This window comes from Danio rerio, chromosome 13 (genome assembly GCF_049306965.1).
Source record: "Danio rerio strain Tuebingen ecotype United States chromosome 13, GRCz12tu, whole genome shotgun sequence".
NCBI classification, from domain to species: Eukaryota; Metazoa; Chordata; class Actinopteri; order Cypriniformes; family Danionidae; genus Danio; species Danio rerio.
The window spans coordinates 27,420,127-27,441,716 of NC_133188.1; the positions used below are offsets into that span (position 1 = coordinate 27,420,127).

The 21,590-nt window shown below is 37.7% G+C and overlaps 1 protein-coding gene across 6 annotated transcripts in view; it reads right to left on the reverse strand.

Annotated features, from left to right (window-relative positions):
* Positions 1 to 699: 699 nt before the first annotated feature.
* The window catches only part of urb2 (URB2 ribosome biogenesis homolog), a 28,484-nt gene continuing 7,593 nt past the window's right edge, over positions 700 to 21,590 (reverse strand). For 2 of the 6 annotated variants that reach the window (XM_068212915.1, XM_005156878.5), the window contains exons 4-10: positions 16,534 to 19,768; positions 16,281 to 16,441; positions 15,395 to 15,505; positions 11,758 to 12,000; positions 7,735 to 7,831; positions 3,469 to 3,608; positions 700 to 1,241 (exon numbers count right to left, since the gene is read on the reverse strand). In XM_068212915.1, the coding sequence (XP_068069016.1) occupies positions 1,044 to 1,241; positions 3,469 to 3,608; positions 7,735 to 7,831; positions 11,758 to 12,000; positions 15,395 to 15,505; positions 16,281 to 16,441; positions 16,534 to 19,768 (4,185 nt within the window). In that variant the 3' untranslated portion in view covers positions 700 to 1,043. Of the gene's footprint in view, positions 1,242 to 3,468; positions 3,609 to 7,734; positions 7,832 to 9,358; positions 10,196 to 10,353; positions 12,001 to 15,394; positions 15,506 to 16,280; positions 16,442 to 16,533; positions 19,769 to 21,590 lie in introns of those variants that run through there. The other 4 variants (NM_001123301.2, XR_012388653.1, XR_012388652.1 and 1 more) reach the window with 4 other exon arrangements.

Below are 21,590 nucleotides of genomic sequence, written 5' to 3' on the forward strand. Positions count from 1 at the left end.
CCCGTCAACCTCAATCAAGTTTGGTTTTTGGCCCTTCATAAGAAAAAGTTTGGGCACCCCTGATCTACAGCTACTTCACAAGACTCTAGAATTGTAAACACCAACTCCAACGGGTTCGCGCGGCTCTCTGTCCTGCCCACATTGGTCACAGTTACCAAGCCAAACCATCTAAAGCTTGCGATACGTGTCGTTGCAACATGTAGTTATTTATTTTTTTAAAAGGTGCGTGTCGGCCACGGCGATGGCTATGCAACTGCGCAAATGCTGCACCAGAGCATATGTGTGCGATTGACGCAGAAGTATAAATCAGCCTTTAGCCACCACAGCACATGCATAGAAACGTGTATGGCAGGACCATAGCCATCCTGGTCAAAGGGGTTGTGGACAAATTAAGTCAAAATAGGACAAATGAGTTGATGTATGGGACAAATTCTGGTCCAGAATCCAGAATTTGTCCCATACATCAACTCATTTGTCCTGCTTTGACTTAATTTGTCCTCAGAACTACCCGAACCCCCACTGGCTACAGGCCTGTATGGGTACACTTGCACTTTAGTCAGCCCAGTCATTTCTACCTTAGGTGTGAAAGCCAAGCAATGCTGCATAGCCTTTTTTCACAGCTCATATTTTTGGCAGTTTCTCTTTCAGCTAAAAACTGAAAATGCCGATTTCAGTCAATAAATTTGTCAATCAACAACAAACATTTGGTCATCATTTATTTACCCTTATGGCATTTCAAACCTGTATGACTTTTTTCTTTAATAAGAAAATGATATTTTTAAAAACACAGGAAATTAAACAACAGAGCTACTGCATTTTCTAGAGTGGATAAAATATATTGTATTATTTTACACAAAAGAAAGCTTTGCAAAAAAAAAAAAAAACATACGCACAGCTAAATAATGTCAACTTTTGTTTTTGGATGAAGTTACAACTGTTTTTATCACCATCTTTAAGATTTAAGAACTATAAGAGATTAATCAGAAGTAAAAAGACAAAATAGGTTTATTTCCTTGACACATTTAGGGCACTAAATATAACTATCAAACAGTGTACTTTTCTTCCCCTTGTCTTTGAGATTTGTGATAGTGTGTGTAACTACTGTACAGTTCATTGAACACCTCCTTGACGCCCATTTGAAGGGTGGTGTTCAAAAACTTGATGTCTTGTTCAACACAGTGGTCCAGAATGCAGTATATTCCCTCTGTTAGATGTGCCTTGATTTCTGGCTGAAGCGTCACCTAGAAAATAAGAAAAAAAGTATACAATGACAGCAATTATCGGCAAAGTGCGCTGATGTGATTCAGTGCAGTAACACGAGCCTCAGGTCACTCAGAAGGTCAAACACACTTCACAATTCAAGTGAACAAAAACAAATGGTTCTCAGATTGCGTTGGACAACATGTTGATCCTTCAGTTTAAGGTTAACACAACCTCTCATCTGTTAGAATAACATTACTGCCAAGAGTTCAAGACATGGGACGTGAACTCTAAAGCTGTAATAGTGTGTTTTTGAGATTTATAGCAGTGAGAAGACTCTGCTCAAACACCGTAGCAAATATTGACTTAGGCAGACGGTTCACAAGATCACAAAAGAAACATTTGAGCCGAAATTGGCATGGGCATGAGGTAGGTGAGAAACAGGGCTTGGCGATATGACAAAAATCTTATATTACGATACAAGTCATCTTATCCTGATAACGATATAGTACTTTTAATTTCACTTATTTCTGTAAATTTAATCAATTAATGATTATACATGCATACATACACTTGACACATCTTGACTTAGATTTGAAAGTATTCCAAATTTACTCATTGATTTGCGATCAGATTTCTTACCTTATATAAAAATTCAGGGCAAATCTTTGATTTTCAAAAAATAATGGATTACAAGCATAAAATATCACTACATAAAATGCTAAATTTAAATATTGCTAAACTGTTATTGATGTTTCTGTTTGCATGGCTTTTGCACAAATTATTTTTTAAAGTATTAACGTAAACAATGTATTTTGCAACACCACAATGTAAACAATAAAACATAATGTGAATCTATAGACTTTTTATTTTGTCCATTTAGGAAAGAAGCGTGATTTAAGTGACTTAAGTGACAAGGCATGGTTGCTGGTGCCAGACAGGCTGGTTTGAGTATTTCAGAAACTGATGACCTACTGGGATTTTCACACACAACCATCTCTAGGGTTTACAGAGTATGGTGTGAAAAAGAGAAAACATCCAGTGAGCGGCAGTTCTGTGGGCACAAATGCCTTGTTAATGTCAGAGGTCAGAGGAGAATGGCCAGACTGGTTCCAGCTGATTGAAAGGCAACAGTAACTCAGATAACCACTCATTACAACGGATGTATGCAGAAGAGCATCTCTGAATGCACAACACATCCAACCTTGAGGCGGATGGACTACACAAGCAGAAAACCACACCAGTCAACTAAGAACAGGAAACTAAGGCTACAATTCACACAGGCTCACCAAAATTGGACAATAGAAGATTGGAAAATAATGGCCTGGTCAGATGAGTCTCGATTTCTGCTGTGACATTCGGACGGTAGGCTCAGAATTTGGCATCAACAAGATGAAAGCAAAGATCCATCCAGCCTTTTATAAATGTTTCATGGTGTGTTGGTGGTGTAATGGTGTAGGGGATATTTTCTTTGGGCCCATTAGTACCAATTGATCTTCTGATGGCTACTTCCAGCAGGTTTATCCGTGTCATTAAACACGAATCATCTCAGACTGGTTTCTCGAACATGACAATGAGTTCACTGTCCTCAAATGGCCTCCACAATTACCAGATCTCAAACCAATAGAGCATATTTGGGATGTGATGGAACAGGAGATTCACATCATGGATCTGCAGCAGACAAATCTGCAGCAACTGTGTGATGCTATCATGTCAATAAAGACCAAAATCTCTGAGGAATATTTCCAGTACCTTGTCGATCTATGCCACAAAGGATTAAGGCAGCTCTGAAGACAAAAGGCAGTCCAACCCGGTACAAGTAAAGTGTACCTAATTAAGTGGCCGGTGAGTGTTTATTACTTTTTTCTTTGTCATGATGACAGTACATAATATTTTACTAGATATTTTTAAAGACACTAGTATTCAGTTTAAAATAAAATTTAAAGGTTTAACTAGATTAATTCAGTTAACTAGACAAGTTTGGGTTGTAACGCAAATCATTGTAATTAGGCAAGTCAAACAAGGGAGCTTATAATATTGACCTTAAAATGTTAGTTAAAAAAAGAAAAAAAAAAATGCTTTTATTTTAAGCGACATAAAACAAATAAGACTTTTCCAGAAATTTTTTTTTTATCAAAAATACTGCAAACAATTCCTTGCTCTGTTGAACATCATTTGGGTAATACTAAAGTAAAAAATAAATTAAATCACACACACACACACAACACAACACGTTTCAGTAAAGACTGAAAATAACTAGCAACTTACCCTCTGCAGTTCACTGACGTATTGCGCGACCATGAAGGAGGACAGGACAGTGAAATCTTCAGCAGCACTGGCAACATGAGTGTACATCCTCTCCACCAGCCTAGCACACTTCAGAAGACTCTCTCTGTCTTTCTCAGAAGCTGAAAGCAGACATATCACAAAGCAATTCTGATATTTTAATTGGAACTGTCAAAACAGACTTGTTAACGCATGTGATTCATTATGCTAAATGCAGCTGGAGCGCTTAATTAAAACTATAACCCTGATTCAATTAATGTAAACCATGAACCCACTCTCTAAAACCACGTCACGTCAGCAAACCCTGTGATTTATTTCAACACAGACAGAATTCAGCAATATGTGTGATGTGGTAGGAACATTTTAGGTTTGATATTCCAAAACACTATCATGTAATGCACCTCAAATTATCATATAATCTAACCTAATGGGTGATTATTCTCATTAAGGCTGCAAATATATGAAATAAAATATAGTACAGTCAAAATCAGTAATAAAGATTTTATTATGTGTTCAAATTTAATTTAGTAATTCTCAGTAGAAATTTTTCCAGTCTTTAATGTCACATGATCCTTCGGATATTATTTTAAAGTTGGCATAAAGTCAAAATACAGTTATAAACAATGTACATGTGCACTCATTATTTTGTTCACATTGATTTTGCCCTCATCAGTTTTAAATCCCCTCAGTATGACTACAGACTGAACCACAAAGCTGAGGACTGGTGGGGGATAACGGGAGTTTTCTAGAAGAAATAACAAAACGGGAGGATGGCAGGAGATGGGCCTGAAATATGGGAAATTTTCGGGAAAACCGGAGTATTGGCTGGTATGCCTTAGAATCATTATCACCACCTACTTGATTTTACAAAAATGGTGATTGGCGAATTTTGGGTTTCCATTTCAGTCAATGTTTCATTATTATATTGCAAAGATCATTTTAACATCCATGCAGTTTTGGTACTCATGTTATGTAAATAAAAATAATTAATTAAAACACCAATGACTATTATTTAAGCAAATAAATCCTATTCAATGGCCAGAGTAAAATATTAATATAGTGTTATACATCTATTAAATATAAAAACATTTTTATTACATAAAGATTTATTATAGCCTGTACATATTAACTTGCTATTATTTCCTTTATTATAATGAATCCATTATATAAATTGAGCCCGTCTAATTTAGATCAGCAGAGCCAGCTTACGAGTATCCGCTATACTGACTCGGTTAAATGATGACTGATAGAAAACTGTTCAGTCGATAATATTAATGTGATCAGAAAACAACATTCCCCATTCACCCGTCTCGAACGTGAAATAGTATACGCTATTGTCTATTGATATACTGATCTATTGATAATAATGTATTGATGGCAAGGTCCGTGTAGACGTTAATAACATTAACATCCGTCATAATCATATATGGTTGGCCCCTGCTTAGATTGTGTGTCCTGGATTGTGTGCTGAAATGTGTGTGGGTCTGCGGGTCTGCACCTGGCTATTATTGTCCAGGACTGAGTTTGGACACCCCATATTACAACATTAATGCTGTAAAAGGAAAGGTTCTAAACTGAAAATATTTAAACATAAACCTTTCATCGGAGGTTTATCGTTGGCTGAAAAACACTAGTTGTGCATATAGCCCATTGGATGTACATCACTATAGAAGAAAAGGCTAACTTCTGTTTCATGTCGAATTTAACGACCAGATTTGGTTCTCAAAAAATTTATGATTATCATTGTTTCAAACACTAGTGCTGCTTAATATTTTTATGGACCTCTAAGATTTTGTGATCAAAAAACAGCATTTATTTACATTTGTAAAAGTCTTTTTTGTCACTTTCGACCAGTTTAATCCATATTTCTTAATAGAATGTTCAAATCTTAATAAATCTATTAACTAACCCATACATTTCAATGAACATCTGTCCGATGTCTTCAAATCTGGGGAATTCTATTCAAAATTTCCAAACTCATTAACTTCACAAGTGATTTATTTCAAAGACATCTCAGTTAAAACACAAGAAACAGGAATCCTGATTAAATCGCTTCAAAGTGACATTATCTTTGGATCCAGACAGAACAGAGTGATCATGCAGTCAAATTCAGGCTTTGAGAAAGTTACCATAAGAAGTTCAATAAGACCGAAATTGCCTCACATCTGAATACATTTCAGTTCTGACCGAGCTTTGAAGTCAAAATGAAAGTCTGCGAAACGAAGAAAGACTAAATGTACTGATGCTACTCCAAAAAAATAGAAAGAGGCTTTAAACCTCAGAGTCATAAATAGAGTTCTCAATTCAAAAGGGATACGCCTTCAGTGGTAAAATGTGTTGAGCCTTGAGCTTCGGGATCAAATTCAACCTTCAGTCTTCATGGAATTTTTTTCTCCTTCACTTCACTTTGAATTTCAATCCAAAGAGCCACAGTCTGCGAGCGCCTGTCTCTGAACACAGCTCAACGAGGCGCTTGTCTCATTAGGTGAATCATACCTCTGAAATAACATATCTTTCTCTCTGCACAATAAAATCAGGGCAGCTTGTAGATGGAGAAGAAACAGAAGACATGACTCCATTGATACTCAATTAATGACTTGAGAATAAGACACTTTTTGTATTAAGTTTCAATTGTAATAGCTTTCCAGCATCAGGTGCTTTCCAATTTCTTTGTCTGCCAGCTACAACCAACATTAAAAGCTTGAATGCTAAAAGTGTTTTTGAATTCATTGACAATCAATTCAATTGGGTGCATAGAGGTTTTCTGGAAAAGGTTACAAAAGAGTCATGAATAGAAGATTAATTTAACAGCCAAGTGAAACTTAGCCCTCACATTTACTTCCCAGAAAAAGGTCACTTAAATTTGGTTTAGCAATTGAGCTTCAATTAATGCAAATTCAGCTCTGCCATCACAAGGATAATATCATAACCCAATATACACTCACCGGCTCCTTTATTAGGTACACCTAATTAGTACCAGGTTGGAACAATTTTTGCCTTCAGAACTGCCTTAATCCTTCGTGGCACAGATTCAACAAGGTACTAGAATAATTCCTCAGAGATTTTGGTCCATATTGACATGATAGCATCATGCAGTTGCTGCAGATTTGTTGGCTGTACATCCATGATGCAAATCTCCCGTTCTACCACATCCCAAATGTGCTCTAATGGATTGAGCTTTGGTAACTGTGGAGGCCATTTGAGTACAGTAAACTCATTGTCATGTTCAAGAAACCAGTCTGGGATGATTCGTGCATCATGACATGGCGCGTTATCCTGCTGGAAGTAGCCATCAGAAGATGGATACACTGTGGTCATAAAGGGATGGATATAGTAACAATACTGAGGTAGGCTGTGGAGTTGACACAATGCTCAATTTGGTACTAATGGGCCCAAAGTGTGCCAAGAAAATATTCCCGACACCAATACAAAATTCTTTGTAAACCCTAGAGATGGTCGTGTCTGAAAGTAGATCAGCAGTTTCTGAAATACTCAGACCAGCCTGTCTGGCACAAACAATCATGCCACTTAAGTCACTTAAATCCCCTTTCTTCACCATTCTGATGCTCTGTTTAAACTGCAGCACATTGTCTTGACCATGTCTACAAGCCTAAATGCATTGAGTTGCTGCCATGTGATTGGCTGATTAAAAATTTGCGTTAATGAGCAGTTGAATAGGTGTACCTAATAAACTGTCCGTGAGTGTATATTTTTATAATTTAGTAACCCAAAAATTCTGTGTTGTAATTTTTGAATAAGTCAAAAATATAATATTTTATCAGCAAACAAACAAACAAACACGTTCAGTTAATTGTAATATTAGTATCAGTTGCAGCATTAAAAATACTAGCTATTTTTCTAAATTAAATGAATTTTACTGAACCATTTAATATTTCACTCTTTGAAACATTTTAAGAGAGGCACAAGTTAAGATATAAAAATATATATTTTTTGTTTATTAAATGATTTTATGTCAAAGAAAAGTTAAAGCCTGTGGTATTGCTATATGTAACTTAAGATGTTCTTCTCCAGAAAAGTATTGACTGAAGTGCAGCCCTTTTTTAGTGTTCAAGACTCATTGTCTCCATGCAATTAATAAACCATCGGTATTGGCCTTTTAATAGTATTGCTGATATGCCAACAGCTTTAAATTAATCCAAAATCATTCATTACACAAAACATTGGTGCATACCTAGTAATTTTTCTGCACAAAACTCTTGTGGATGTGTTTATAATAGGTTTGCTTACCTCTGTCAGTGTCACTCCGCTGTTTCCCTTCATGCATGACTGAAGAAACTAAGCGATAAAAGCAATTCAGGAAGGTGGGAGAAGCTTTCAGCATTACCTGCAAACATTTAAAGCTTTCATAATTGGTGCACAGCTGGACTTGGTGTAAAATTCTTTAGCCTTTATGCTTATGCAAGTCTGAATTTACTGCATAAAGTCGAAAACAAAAAAACAATAACCATCTGTGCCAAAAAAGCAAGCTTTTAAGCATTGTAGATATGCTCAGATAGATGGCAAAACAACACTATGAAATCAATGACAAAATTAAATAAAAATAATAATAAAATTTTAATAGAAGGCTGATTATTTCATTTTGTTAGCTTCGTCCTAGCAACCTCCTAAGCTATGAGTGGAAAGTCAAATATTCACATCATCTTTACAATAAATGCCAATATACACTACCTGACAAAAGACTTGTTGCCTATCCAAGTTTTAGGAACAACAAATAACTTGACTTCTAGTTGATCATTTGGTATCAGAAGAGGCTTATATGAAAGGCAAAGGCCTCTAGATTACACTTTTTTTACCAAAATAAAATATGATCATGCTTTGATTTTTAATTATTTTATTAGGACAGTAAGGTCTGACTTTGCTTAGACAAAAAGAATTAATATTGTGTGTGACTCCCATGAGCTTGGAGAACTGCATCTGTACATCTCTGCAGTGACTCAAATAACGTATTAATAAAGTCATCTTGTATGGCAAAGAAAGCATTCTTACAGGACTCCCAGAGTTCATCAAGCTTTTTGGATTGATGTTTAATGCCTCCTCCTTTATCTTACCTCAGAAATGCTCAATAATGTTCAAGTCAGGTGACTGGGCTGACCAATTCAGGAGCACCTTGACCTTCTTTGCTTTCAGGAACTTTGATGAGAAGGCTGAAGTATAAGGAGCAGTGCTATTCTGATGGAGAATTTGCCCTCACCTGAGGTTTGTATTGTAATGGGCAGCACAAATGTCTTGATACATCAGGCTCCCATACCCCCATACTGAATGGAACCCCAAACCATCACTTTTCCTTCACCAAACATGACTGATTTCTATGAGATTCTTGGGTTCATGTGGGTTCCGGTAGGACTTCTGCAGTATTTGTGATTATTGGGATGCAGTTCAACAGATGGTTTATTGGAAGAATCTACCTTCTGCCACTTTTACAAATGATCAACTAGATGTCAAGATATTATTTGTTGCTCTAACAACTGGGATCGACCACAACACTTTTTGACAGCTAGTGTACAAATAAGCCATATTGTGAAAATTAAACACATTATCTGGTCATTTAGGGCCAGATTTATTAAACAGGACAAATAAGCATGAGGCTGAAATTACTTTAAAAAAGTGTGAACCAATGTAATCTACCAAAAACAGCATAATAATGCTGGTTAGTGATACACATATACTGAGATTTAGGCAAACACCAATAACTCTATTTTTGAAAGATACAAAAAACAAAATGTTTTTTTATTATTATTTTAAAACACCAAAAAACAAAAAAACTGCACAGAAACATCTAGTTTTTCCTTTTTGCTAAATAAATTACAATTGATTGTCCTAATTGTATTTATTTATTTATTTTTTTGTATCATTTCTTTTTGTTAAAATGATTATAAGGATGGTTGTGCATTTGTACACTGTTTACCTTTACAAGGGAGGGAGCGTTATTCTATTGGGAATGATTTGCTTGGCAATCAATGAGTTCACATGCTAACTACTAATAAACACATGGTGCTTCCCAAATTGCATTCTTATGCACTATTCCACACCATTTTGTAATATAAATAGTGTAAGTAGTGCACTCACACTGAAAACTCAGAATAAGTGCACTTTAAATACCCGGATGATGCACTTATTAAACCGTAATAAAGAAGTGTGGAATGATGGACACTTCACACACTCAACACCGCAGCTTTGCTCACGTAGCGGTAGGGGCGGAGCTTTCAAGCACTGATGTTGGATTCCATTATTTATTTAGTATTGTGAAAGCAAAATTCAAAAGAGTGTGTATGGGTGTTTCCCAGTGCTGGACTGTGGCTGGAAGGGCATCTGCTGCGTAAAACATTTAAGAGATAAGTTCCGCTGTAGCGACCCCTAAGTAATAAAGCGACTAAGCCGAAAAGAAACTGAATGAATGAAAGCAAAATTTACATACAAGAGTGGCTATACCGCCTCCCGATGGTGAATGCGGTTATCCTCATGGCAGGTATTATTTGGTAATTTGGTAATTTATTTCACAAATTTGGCAACCGTCAAAAGTCAACCGGTAAACAGTTTGAATTTCCGCTTTAGTAAAAAACCCTATTAGTGTTCCATTTGGGACGACACTACATACATATACATATACTGTTGATTGTGTAAGTGCATAAGTAGATAGTGCATAAATGCATAGTGTATAGCAGGGGTCACCAACCCTGTTCCTGGAGAGCTACCTTCCTGCAGATTTTAGTTGCAACCCTGACCAAACACACCTGTTTGTAATTATCAAGTGCTGCTTTAGGTACTATTAATTGGTTCAGGTGTGTTTGATCAGGGTTGGGACTGAATTCTGCTGGAAGGTAGCTCTCCAGGAACAGGGTTGGTGACCCCTAGTGTATGTGTATAGTGTGCCGTTTGGGACGCAGCTATTGTTGCATAAGTGCCACACCCTGGTGTTTCCTGGTGGAAGTGGCCTTAATAATCAGCAGTATAATGCCCTCTGCCACACTGCACTTATTGTTCAGGAATGGTTTAAATAGCACGATGAAGCGTTCAGGGTGTTGGCCTCCAAATTCCACAGATCTCAATCCTATTGATGAATGGAATATACTGGACAAACAAGTTTGATCCATGACAGCTTCACCTTAAGACCTTAAGTTACCTTCTGCTCATGTTTGGTTTTTTAAAGCCTATGTCTACAGGGGTGTCAGCACTATTTAGAAGCACATAAAAAAACAAAAGCACTTTGGTCAGGTGGTCATAATGTTTGGCTTTTTAGAATGACGGTAATAATGTTTTGGCTTTTAAGGATGGTGGTAATAATGTTTTGGCTTTTAAGGATGGTGGTAATAATGTTTGTGTATAATATTCAAATATTGTCAAATAAAAGTGGGTTTGGACACATTGACTGCACTACTAAATCCATTTTGCACATCAAAATTAATTGTTCAGTCATCCTCATAATTAATTCCAAAACAACTGCCTAATATCTGCTCCTCATTTTACTTTATAAAGCTTCTCAAACATAAGGTCATCTTGAGATTGTGGTCAAGCATAACGCCTTTACAGTTTAGCACACTCTTGCCATTCCCCAACTACCAGACTCCACCGCGAGCTCCTTCCCCTCAGGATCTGTGGCAACTGTCCAAACTACATTCTGATTTTCATTTGTATAAAGTGCAAATTAAATGCCTCTCCAGGGCACTGTAATGTTCACTCCTAACATCAAGCGGCATTAGCCTGTAACGCACCTATTTGCATAAACATTATTATCAAAAACATCTCAGAGTACTAATTCACCAGATCAGATAAATGTTGCCATAAGATCACTCATCTTTATATTGAGCATAATGAGAGCACATTTCTGAATTCTACTTTTACAGAATACTATTATAAATAGTGTTTTTTTATCCCAAGAAAATCCCATGTCATTCTGTGTTTGCTAACAGATATATTACATTTTGATCCACGCTACGGGACTCATTTTTCTTTCACCAGACACAGCACACTGGGTGTGTTCACGAAACATAACCCTGAAAGCCACATTAATAAAAGATTTTCCCAAAGCAAGTGCAGATAAACAGATGTCAGACCCCCACCTTTTCTTTTTTTTTTTTTAAACTGATAGCATCTGGCACTGCTTCTACCTCCACAGCCTCTGGGTGATTTCTTAAGTCAATTCCAAATGTATAAGGACATAATTCAACTTGAAAAAGTGCAACAATAAAATGGCTAAGTACTATCAGGTTTAGGCTTTTATCTCTCTCCCCCTTTCCATCCCAGGATGCTCACCTGAGGGTAGCAGTGGATAATTGCAAACAGAGCTTCATGGACGGCCTCAAAAGCAGAATGATAGTCCTCCATGCAATGACTATCGAGAGGCACAAACTGCAGTGCGCCCAAAACCACAATCACCTGGTGCGGGTTGGAGATTTGTGCTTTACCCTGCCGGAGCAAGACGGTCAGAGCCTCGAGACCTGGTACTGTCAGCACACGGGTCAGAGAGGGGAGTTTGCTGGATTCCTTTATTATGAACTGGAAGAAAACAAAGGAAATCTGTCAAATGTATTGTCTTTAGCAACTAATGCATTCACTGTGATCATTTAATATAGTTCAATGTAAATAGAATAACAATTACAGCTCAACATATCATTTAACACAAGGTTATTTACATGTATTCATTTAGCAAATGCTTACATCCAAAATTAGGGATACAACAAGCATTTCATTATAAAGTGGTGCCAATTAGGTCAATTTTAATTAACTTATTTTGTCCAAGTATAGAAAATATCATAAAAAAGAAAAACTGATCCCAAATTGAAATGGTAGCGTGATTTAGTGACCATTATATGGAAACTTCTGACCACATGTAATTACCCTGATGACTTTTATCATGCATGTTATTCATGATTAGCATGCTGGTTTGTTTTGCTAGTTAACATGCTCCACATATGCTGTGTCCCAGTTTTGCATACTATCTGTCCTTAATAATATTTGAGAACAGAAATAGTATGTCCCAAATTGTAGTCTGTTGAAAAGAGTTTGCCAAAGGTTCCCGGATGGTTTACCATTTCTGGTAAAAATTTTAAGTGTAAAAGCATCCATACTCTAACTGCTGATATTGCCCACAGTACATTGCGTGTTGGACATGAGTTCGATTAGAACTACAAACGCAGGTGAAAAGTGTAAATAAACTACAAACATGGTGGACGCGCAAGACCAACCGTCAAGTAGAGAGGCTTCAGTAAAGATGTTTGTATGATCGTTAATTAATATCTAGTCAACTGGAAAATATTTAAATCACATTTTCTGTATTATATTTCATCTGCAACAACATGAACTTATATAAAGATGTGTTTGGACATTATTGTAATTCATTATTTAAATGAATAAATAATTATCCAAAGACCTGTGGAGATTTCTCTGCATGAAAGACTCGCGAATGGCAAATTAACCTGCTGCTGCTTCTTCAGTAAGGTAGGAACTTATATATGAAAGAAATGTGGATGATGTGCGAATAATTGACAGGGCTCATAACTAAGCAACACAACAATCTGTTAACAAGGTAGTAGTATGTCCTCCCAAAGCTTGCATACTCTTCTGTAACATACTCAAAAGTATATATTTTTCCTTCATAAAGAAAGTACATACTTTTGTGACATAGTACAAGTATGTGTCCAGTGTTTGATTTTATTTAGAGAACTAATGGCCTTGTAAAATGTACTAATCAAGCAGAATTCATTATGCAAGACAACAGCTACAGCAATCCAGGTTAAGTAGGTAGTATTTTATGTTCATGATCTGACAACACGTGAGTGGCGACCACCTTCATTTAGAAAAAATTAATTAATATTAGGTTTAGGTAGTTTTTAGAGCTGGGCAAAGATTAATTGTGATTAATCAGATCCAAAATAAAAGTTTATTTTGATATAATTGTGTGTACTACGTATATTTGTTATGTATATTTAAATACACAAATGCATGCATATATTTGAGAAGTTTTTCATTAGTATTAGACATAAATACTAGTTTTTATGTAAAGTTTTTTTGTTGTTTTTTTTTTTATCTATGAGTGTGTATATCATATATACATAAATATACATTCACTGGCCACTTTATTAGGTACACCTGTCCAACTGCTCATTAAAGAAATTTCTAATTAGCCAATCACATGGCAGTAACTTAATGCATTTAAGCATGTAGAGATGGTCAAGATGATCTGCTGCAATTCAAACAGAGCATCAGAATGAGGAAGAAAGTTGATTTAAGTGACTTAGAACGTGGCATGGTTGTTGGTGCCAGACAGGCTGGTTTGGGTATTTCAGAAACTGCTGATCTACTGGGATTTTCATGCACAACCAGGGGGTTTAATGAGAATGGTCCGAAATACAAAAAATATCGAATGATATTGATGAGCGACAGTTCTGTGGGCACAAATGCCTTTTTGATGCCAGAAGTCAAAGGAGAATGGCCAGACTGGTTTGAACAGAAGGCAATAGTAACTCAAATTACCAATTGTTACAACGGAGGTATGCAGAAGAGCATCTTTGAACACACAACAACTCCAACCTTAAGCCGGATGGGCTACAGCCGTTAAAGACCAAACCGGGTGCCACTCCTGTCAGCTAAGAACAGGAAACTGAGGCTACAATTCACACAGGCTCACCAAAAATAGACAATAAAAAATTTGGAACCTTTGCCTAGTCTGATGAGTCTCGATTTCTGCTGCAACATTCGTATAGTAGGGTCAGAATTTGCCGTCAACAACGTGATGAACGGATCCATCCTGCCTTGTATCAACAGTTCGGGAATAAGGAATAAGGTAGTTCTAAAGGTAAAATAGAGTCCAACCCGGCCAGTACTAGTGAAGTGTACCTAATAAAGTGGCCGGTGAGTGTAAATAATTCACACATATATTGTCAAAACAAACTTTTATATTGGATGTAATTAATTGCGATTAGCCTTTGCCCATCACTAGTATTTTTATAGAGCAAAAACCAACAACAAACGGTACAATATGCACAGCAGATCTCATACAATCCAGACTGACATTCACCAGAAATCTTCAAATGTAGCACAATATCACTTCACTATCTAACAGAATTCTATTAAACTGCACCACACACGATCCATGCTATAAAATATTGATGACAAAAGTGACGATTACAGAGCTTGTTCTTTATTTGTGTACAAAAGATGTGAGAACAGCAAGGTTAACAAAGCTTCTGGTCGCTCTGGTGAACTCTGTTAGCAGCAGCTTCACTGCATCAAGTTCTGACGCGGAGAAGAAAGGTGGAGTGATGAAAGTAACCTGTCAGGCACACACAGGCCTCCTCTGACTGAACTCAGTGACACAGACAAGACTTTGAAACCTGATTTTTCCAGGCAGATGAATTTTAATGCTAAATCAAGACAAGAGAACGTCAGGCTGGTGGGTGAGGTATGTGATATGTTTTACAAAGCTTACTGCAGGGTGTTTTTCACTGCCAGCCAACTCTCTAGGCACCCTTAAAAGAATGTTTCAGGCTCAAAAAAGGGAAGGTTTATCGCATTTATTGCACAATGTCAACTGTGTTTTTTATTTAAACAGGAAGTCCAGAAAATAACTTATGAAGAAGTAAACAGGGTCGTGACATGTTTGTTAATTTTTAAAAAGTGTCTTATACTGTAAAGTTGTCTAAATTAACTACTGTTTTTCCATGGAAAGTTCATGGAGCATCTTTAAAGTTTGTAGAAAAACAAATTGAGCTTATTGATCTACTTTTATATTTTAATTACTCAAATTCCAAAGCAAAGTATGATGCTTACATCTTGAAAAGACAATTTCATAACAAACAATTACTATAAAAAAAAACCATGTGTGATTAATCTTATTCAGGGAAAAACATCTAACGGGAAACAAATTAAAAACATGCAGTGTAATACTCACAATGAGGCTGGATATTATTTGTGGGGTGATGAGCCAAAAAGCCTTTGAGCAATGCTCTGGAAAAAGACAACAGGCAAGCAGCTTTATTAAAGTCACTGCGGACAGAACCTCCTGTGAAAGAAAATGAGATAACATATCATTAGTACACACTACAAGTATGCTTAGAAAATCTTATGCTTTGACAGAGAATGGATTTGTTATCTTTGTTGTTTCATGTTAACATAAAACATCTATTTCAAGTCATACAGTCTAATTAAGTGTAAATGTTGTGCAACAACAAAGACAGATTTCTCAAAATTGAATCAAAGCCCTCTGGAAATGCAAAACATTGAACTTTATTTGAATAAATATAATGAGAATCACATTCATACGCGCTCTGCATGGGCTTCATTTGCAAATAAATTACACTTAAAGAATGTTTTTTTTATTTTATAAATGGGTATTTTATAAATTCTGCAATAATGCAATAATAAAAATAACTTGATCAAATCATTACGGATGAAATCTGTAAACATTAAGATGTTTTTTGTCCACCATTGGTTTTACTATGAAAGACAATTTATCACTAATGACTAATTTTTCACTTTAACTCAATTCTAATAGTATTTAAATTTCACCACATAAATATGCAAATGACATTTATTACAGCCCTGTATGGGTTTTATTTCCAAATGAATCAAATCATTTAAATCATAAATGAGGGTCGCACTTGAGGACTTGTGTTCTGCAGGTTTTTACAAAAAAAATACACTGAAAAACTCCAAAACTGAATGAATGTGTTAACCTTTTACATGTATTAACAGCATTAAGTAATAATTTGTTTTATGCTATTACAACTATAATAAGAACCCAGTAATAAACACTCATCTACAAATAAATGTCTTACAGAGCATTGGCCTCCTTCAACCTTGGCTGCCACAAGCCCCTCTCTGAGCATCAGCAGAAATAGATGGAACTGCTCTTGAGAACAGTTGGACATCAGCTGATTAAGCAGTTCCTTCACTGGACCCTCCAGCTCTTTCACGTCTGTCAGAGACATCCACGTTCCTGAAGAAATGATTGACATGCTATTTTCAGAAAAGGCAGAAGCTTCACAACAATTTGGAGAGTCAATTTACTGAAGCCATAGGGCATTTTACCTGACAGCAGCGCTTGGATACTCTGCAAAATCTCAATATGAAGATCTTCAAGATCTGCCACTTTGGTCTTCTCTGCAGCCATGTGGAATGCAGAAAGATAGTGAATCGATGAAATGAGGAAGTCCATAGGACGAGGTGATGGGAACAGCTCTTTTAAGATCTGCTGGTAAAAGCTCCTATAGAATGGCATACTGGATATTTTTTCCTGGCCGTCATCGTTAGAGCTTGAAGCTCTTGCTAGTTCACACCTGATCATGACCGTTACCACTTCAACAGAGAAGGACTGCCTGAGGAGACAACTTCCCTTGCCCATCAACACAGCCTGAATGGCTGGCTCCATGACAGCAGTGGCTTTCTCTAACAAGTGAGTCAGGGCCTGGTCCAGCTGTTTGTTCTTGCCGAGGGTTGTCATCATTTCTCTGCAAAGTGCGCTTAAAGTTACCAGATGAAGCTGCAGCGAGAAGAGATCTCCCGTGTCTACAGTCAGAACTCTTGCTGTGAAGTTACATTCAACCATGAAGGAGGTAAATTTCTCCAGATTGAGGCATATGCTGCTTTTCCTGTCGATTATAAGCCGAATTAGGGACTGGATGAAATCTTGAACTGACTGAAGGAAAGACAACCAAGTCGGACCATCCAAACTCTTGAAGAGGCCTTCGCTGCTCCGAGAGAAAAGGGTTGTCATTGTTGCCTCTAAGAGATTACTTCCGTGAATAACTTTCAGGATGCTTTGAGAGTTTTTGGCCAGCAAGAGTGAAGCCATGACACTAAAAAGCTCTTTGAGTAACTCAATAAATGCAGAGAGATTTGTTTCTTCAACACACTGAATGGTGGACGTCAGTGTTAACAAAGTCAGAAAAAGTTCTAAATAGTCTTCATAGGACATTGCGTATCCATTCAGGACACTTGTGACTTTGACTAGCTGCAGTAATCCATTTATCTGTCTTTTAGATAGAGGTACAGAAGACTTCATTTTGACAGAGTACAACATCTCCAGTCCAATAGCTTTGAGTCTCTTCATAGAAGGTGTCATGCCCATTTCTTCATCTTTGACTTCAACGTTTTCTACAGGAGGCGTCAAAAATGAAGGACAAATAAGCTGCATGTGTGATGAGTCGAGCAGTCCAAACAACGCCTTGATGATGCACTTCGTCAACGCTGAGAAAATCTCAGGGAGCTCACAAAGAACAGGACTCTCCAGTAATTGTCTTGATATTAAGCAGACAGAGATCCCAGTGTTCTCCAAATTGCTTCCAGAGGCATCCAAGCTCTGAAGCAAAGACTTTAACATACATTCTGCAAAAACAGACCTGTCGTTTGGATCAAGATAAGGGGCAATTAATGGAAGGTTGGAGGTAACAAGAAACCAGTGGGCTGCATTATAAGTGCTGGAATTCACATTACAAAACTGAAAGTCCCACATCTGGTCGAGGCTGTGTATTACTGAAAGTTCTTCCCTGTTCAGAATAAACTGAGCCATTTTCTGCATCTCTGATGATTCACTGAATGATTTGAGCAAGTGTATCTTCAGCTTGTGGAGAGCAAGGAGATTCTGTAATAGTTTACCAAGTGGACTGTCCATGTTCCTTAGCATCAGAGCTTTGTCCACTAAAGTGCTACTCTGAGAGGCAGAAGGTGATGTGTACTTAGTACAGTGAATTTGAAAGAGAGCATCTGCCTCAACCCAAGTATGAGCAAGCAGAAGAGTCACCTCTTGAACCTTCTCCATCCAAGGACCTTTTGTGGCAAGTTTCTGCTCCAACAAATCTTCAACAACCTTTAGCATTTCTGTCATCAAACTTAGAGTTTGCTTTACAACTGGCACAGGGGTGCTGTTGTCCAAAGTCTTAAAACTGAAGAGCACAGCATGAAGGAGCAAACTCATAGAAAAGACTTTCAGTGCCAAATCCGATGTTTCATCTTGAATGTGGGGAAGCAGACAGGACTGCACTCTCTTTAAAATGAGCCCACAGATCTCAAGATTTTGCCTGAGAGGATTGTCTAGCAAACACTGACTCAGGGTCTTTTGTATCGCTTCCGGCAACAAAGCTGGTCTCAACTCATCTGCTGCAGGCCGACACACTACATCAAGCAGCTCTTCGATAAGTTTAGGCAGCTGTCGGAGTTTGGAATAAGTTTGCAAGACGGCAGACACAAGTGCTTCTCTGGCTTTCCTCACACGTAGTTCCATGTTTTCTGCATCAACCCACACAGCTGAGAGAAGCTCATCTAAATCTGGCTCTAGGATTTGGTGATTCAGTGCGAGCAGAGCTCTGAGACAGCGGTACCAAGCTGGGACGCCCATCTGTGTATTGTTAAATAATAGGCGAGCCACTTTCCTGTAGAAATTGAATTGCACCTCTCCGTGTTGTATTCTGTCTGCAGCTACATTATAGATATCACCGACCAAACAGGAGTTCAGGAGGTTCTCCAGAGCGAGTAAACAGATACCCCAGTTTGATGCTCTGAAATTCTCATCAATGTCTAGTTCATCTGTGAACCCCAAAGCAGTAATGAGTTTTGCCATGAGGTGAAAGATCACTCGCTTGTTCTCTCCGCCTCTACAAAAAGAATCTAGGGCAAATTTAAATAGCAATGAGAGAGAGTTTGATTTAACGGCATAAAATAGTGCCTCTTCCTCTTCGCTAGCTCCATGGATGCAAATCCTTGTAAGGATTGTATTGAGAGGGCCTTGCAAGCCTTTTCCTATATGGCTCTTTCTATCCCCAGCTTCATTCTCGGATGGTGAAACTTCTACCTTGTAAGATTGTAAATGATCAGAAAGGAAGAGTGCTGACTGGAGAACAGCATCCACTTTGGTCCGTATTTCCTTGCTCAGATTCTGTCGAATCTTGACATCATCTTTTTCGGTCCATACTCTAGTGTTCAGTAAGTGTCTGAGGAGGAGTAGCGGATGAAGAAGATGTGCCGTTACCTGGAAAAACACTCGGTTGGAGTTTGCCTGCTGTTTCTGCACTGTAAGGTAATTGCTAAGGACAACAAGAAGAACCTCAAAGGCTTTGAGTGAGAGAGGCTCCTCATATTTTTGTTGTCTGAGCTGCATGCTGGTCAAGCCACAGAGTCGAGACAAAAGCTGCACTAATAACTCATACTTAGCAGTGTAGATAACAGAGAGCACCGGGGAGGTCAAGATACCATGGCAACAGCTCAGAATGGTGTGGAAACTGACAGATCTGAGTCCTGAAGTATAGTCCAAAATCCTGTCATTGATTATCTAGAATTAAATAAAACAAATGATGAATGAATTGATGTCAGTGTTCATTATGCATATTAAAACTATTCATCCAACAATGAAACTGTACTATTTCCTAACCACTTTTTGGCCTTCGGGTGGTACCAAACCTTCATGTTTAACACAAAAGAAAAAAAAGGTAAACCAGTAGGCATTTACAGTCTATCCACAGTAATAGGGCAGGGCGATTAATCGAAAAGTAATCGAAATCGTCATACAGAACCAACTTTATAATCGATAACATTTTTCTAGTTCAATTTTTTTCAATTACTTTAACTAATGCGCGTGAAGTCATGTGACCCCGCTCTGTTTAAACTTCTGCATTGAGCGCAGCGTATGGTCTGATGCAGTCTTTAAACATTTGCATATCCCTTGCTGTGACTGTTGCCAATGCTAACTAGAGATCTGCGCAAGACTGATTTTTTTGTCTCGCTCCCATCCTCTCCTGTCAAGTTTTATTCCGAACCCGACCACTCCTGATGTTTATTTAGCCTGTTCACCCACTGCCTGCCCTGCCCTGTTTTCTACCCGACCTGACCATTCCCGCTAAATTTAGATCTGGGGCCTCATGTACGAAGACTTGCGTTGAAATCATACTAAAACATTGCCTAAGATCAAAGCTGTCAATGTGCGTACGCAGTAAAAAATTTAGATGTATGAAACTGCGTACGCATAATCCCATGCATATTCTCTTTGTACATCTGAATTAACGTGAAACTGAGCGCAACATGCACGAGCGCAAAACCCCTCCCTGCCTTCTCCCCCTTTGGCAAAACCAAACGAAAAAGCAATGGCAAAAGCAAGCAAGAAGAGAAACTTTAAACAGAATGTGAATTAGAGGTGCTCCTATCGGAGGTAGACCGGAGGAAAACTGTTTGCAAGTTTTTCGTTGAAATTAGTTAGTTGAGTGATTTCCGGCCGTTTGATCGGCAGAGACAACAAAGTTAAAGAGGGAAGACAGCATCAGTGTGAGTGGTGTAGCGCGTAACACACATGGCATCATGTTTTGACAGTGTCATTCAAGAACGCGGTTCGAATCCAGCGTCTGATGAACTCATTCTTCTTTTTCCCCCACTACATATCAGATTTTGTCTACTCTTCTATCACGAGGAACACAAGTAGGAATCATTAATAAGTGTGGGTATTATGTTAAGCGCATTTGAGCATAACATATTATTTGCACATTTATTGAATGGAAATGTTTCTTATTCACATGTACAAATTCGTCTTCAGATGGCGCCTTTATAGCAATGTGCGTGCAGTTGATCGCTCCGATTACAATGGGAAAACCGGCGATCGCTGCAAGTTGCACTTTAATGTTTGGCTGGTCAAATCTATAGTATGGAAACCTTGTATACCTGCTAGACATGCGGATGACCTTGTCCCATACAGCTGTCAGCTGCCATTGCATGGCTCAAAAATACTTTGTAGTGTGCAATTTAACACAACTGCCTCTAGGAGTCGCCAATGGAAATAAAAAAAACACACACAAGAAATGTACGTATGCCAGGCATGAAGTTGGCATGGAACAACGCTCATTCTCACGTTCATTTCATCGTTAGTAAATCCAAATGTGAGCAATTCTGAGCGTGAAACCTTGCGTGCACAAAGTTTTTGTGCGTACGCAGCGTTGATACATGAGGCCCCTGGTTTCCAAAAACTCACGTAAAAATTGGGCACTAGCAAAAGTGAGAGATAAATTAAAGTGTATATTGTGCAAGGATTCAACATTACAAGGATTCAGTAATCAACATTACAAAAGCAGGTAAAACCTGTCTTTGACATAATTAATTCATTACAGAAC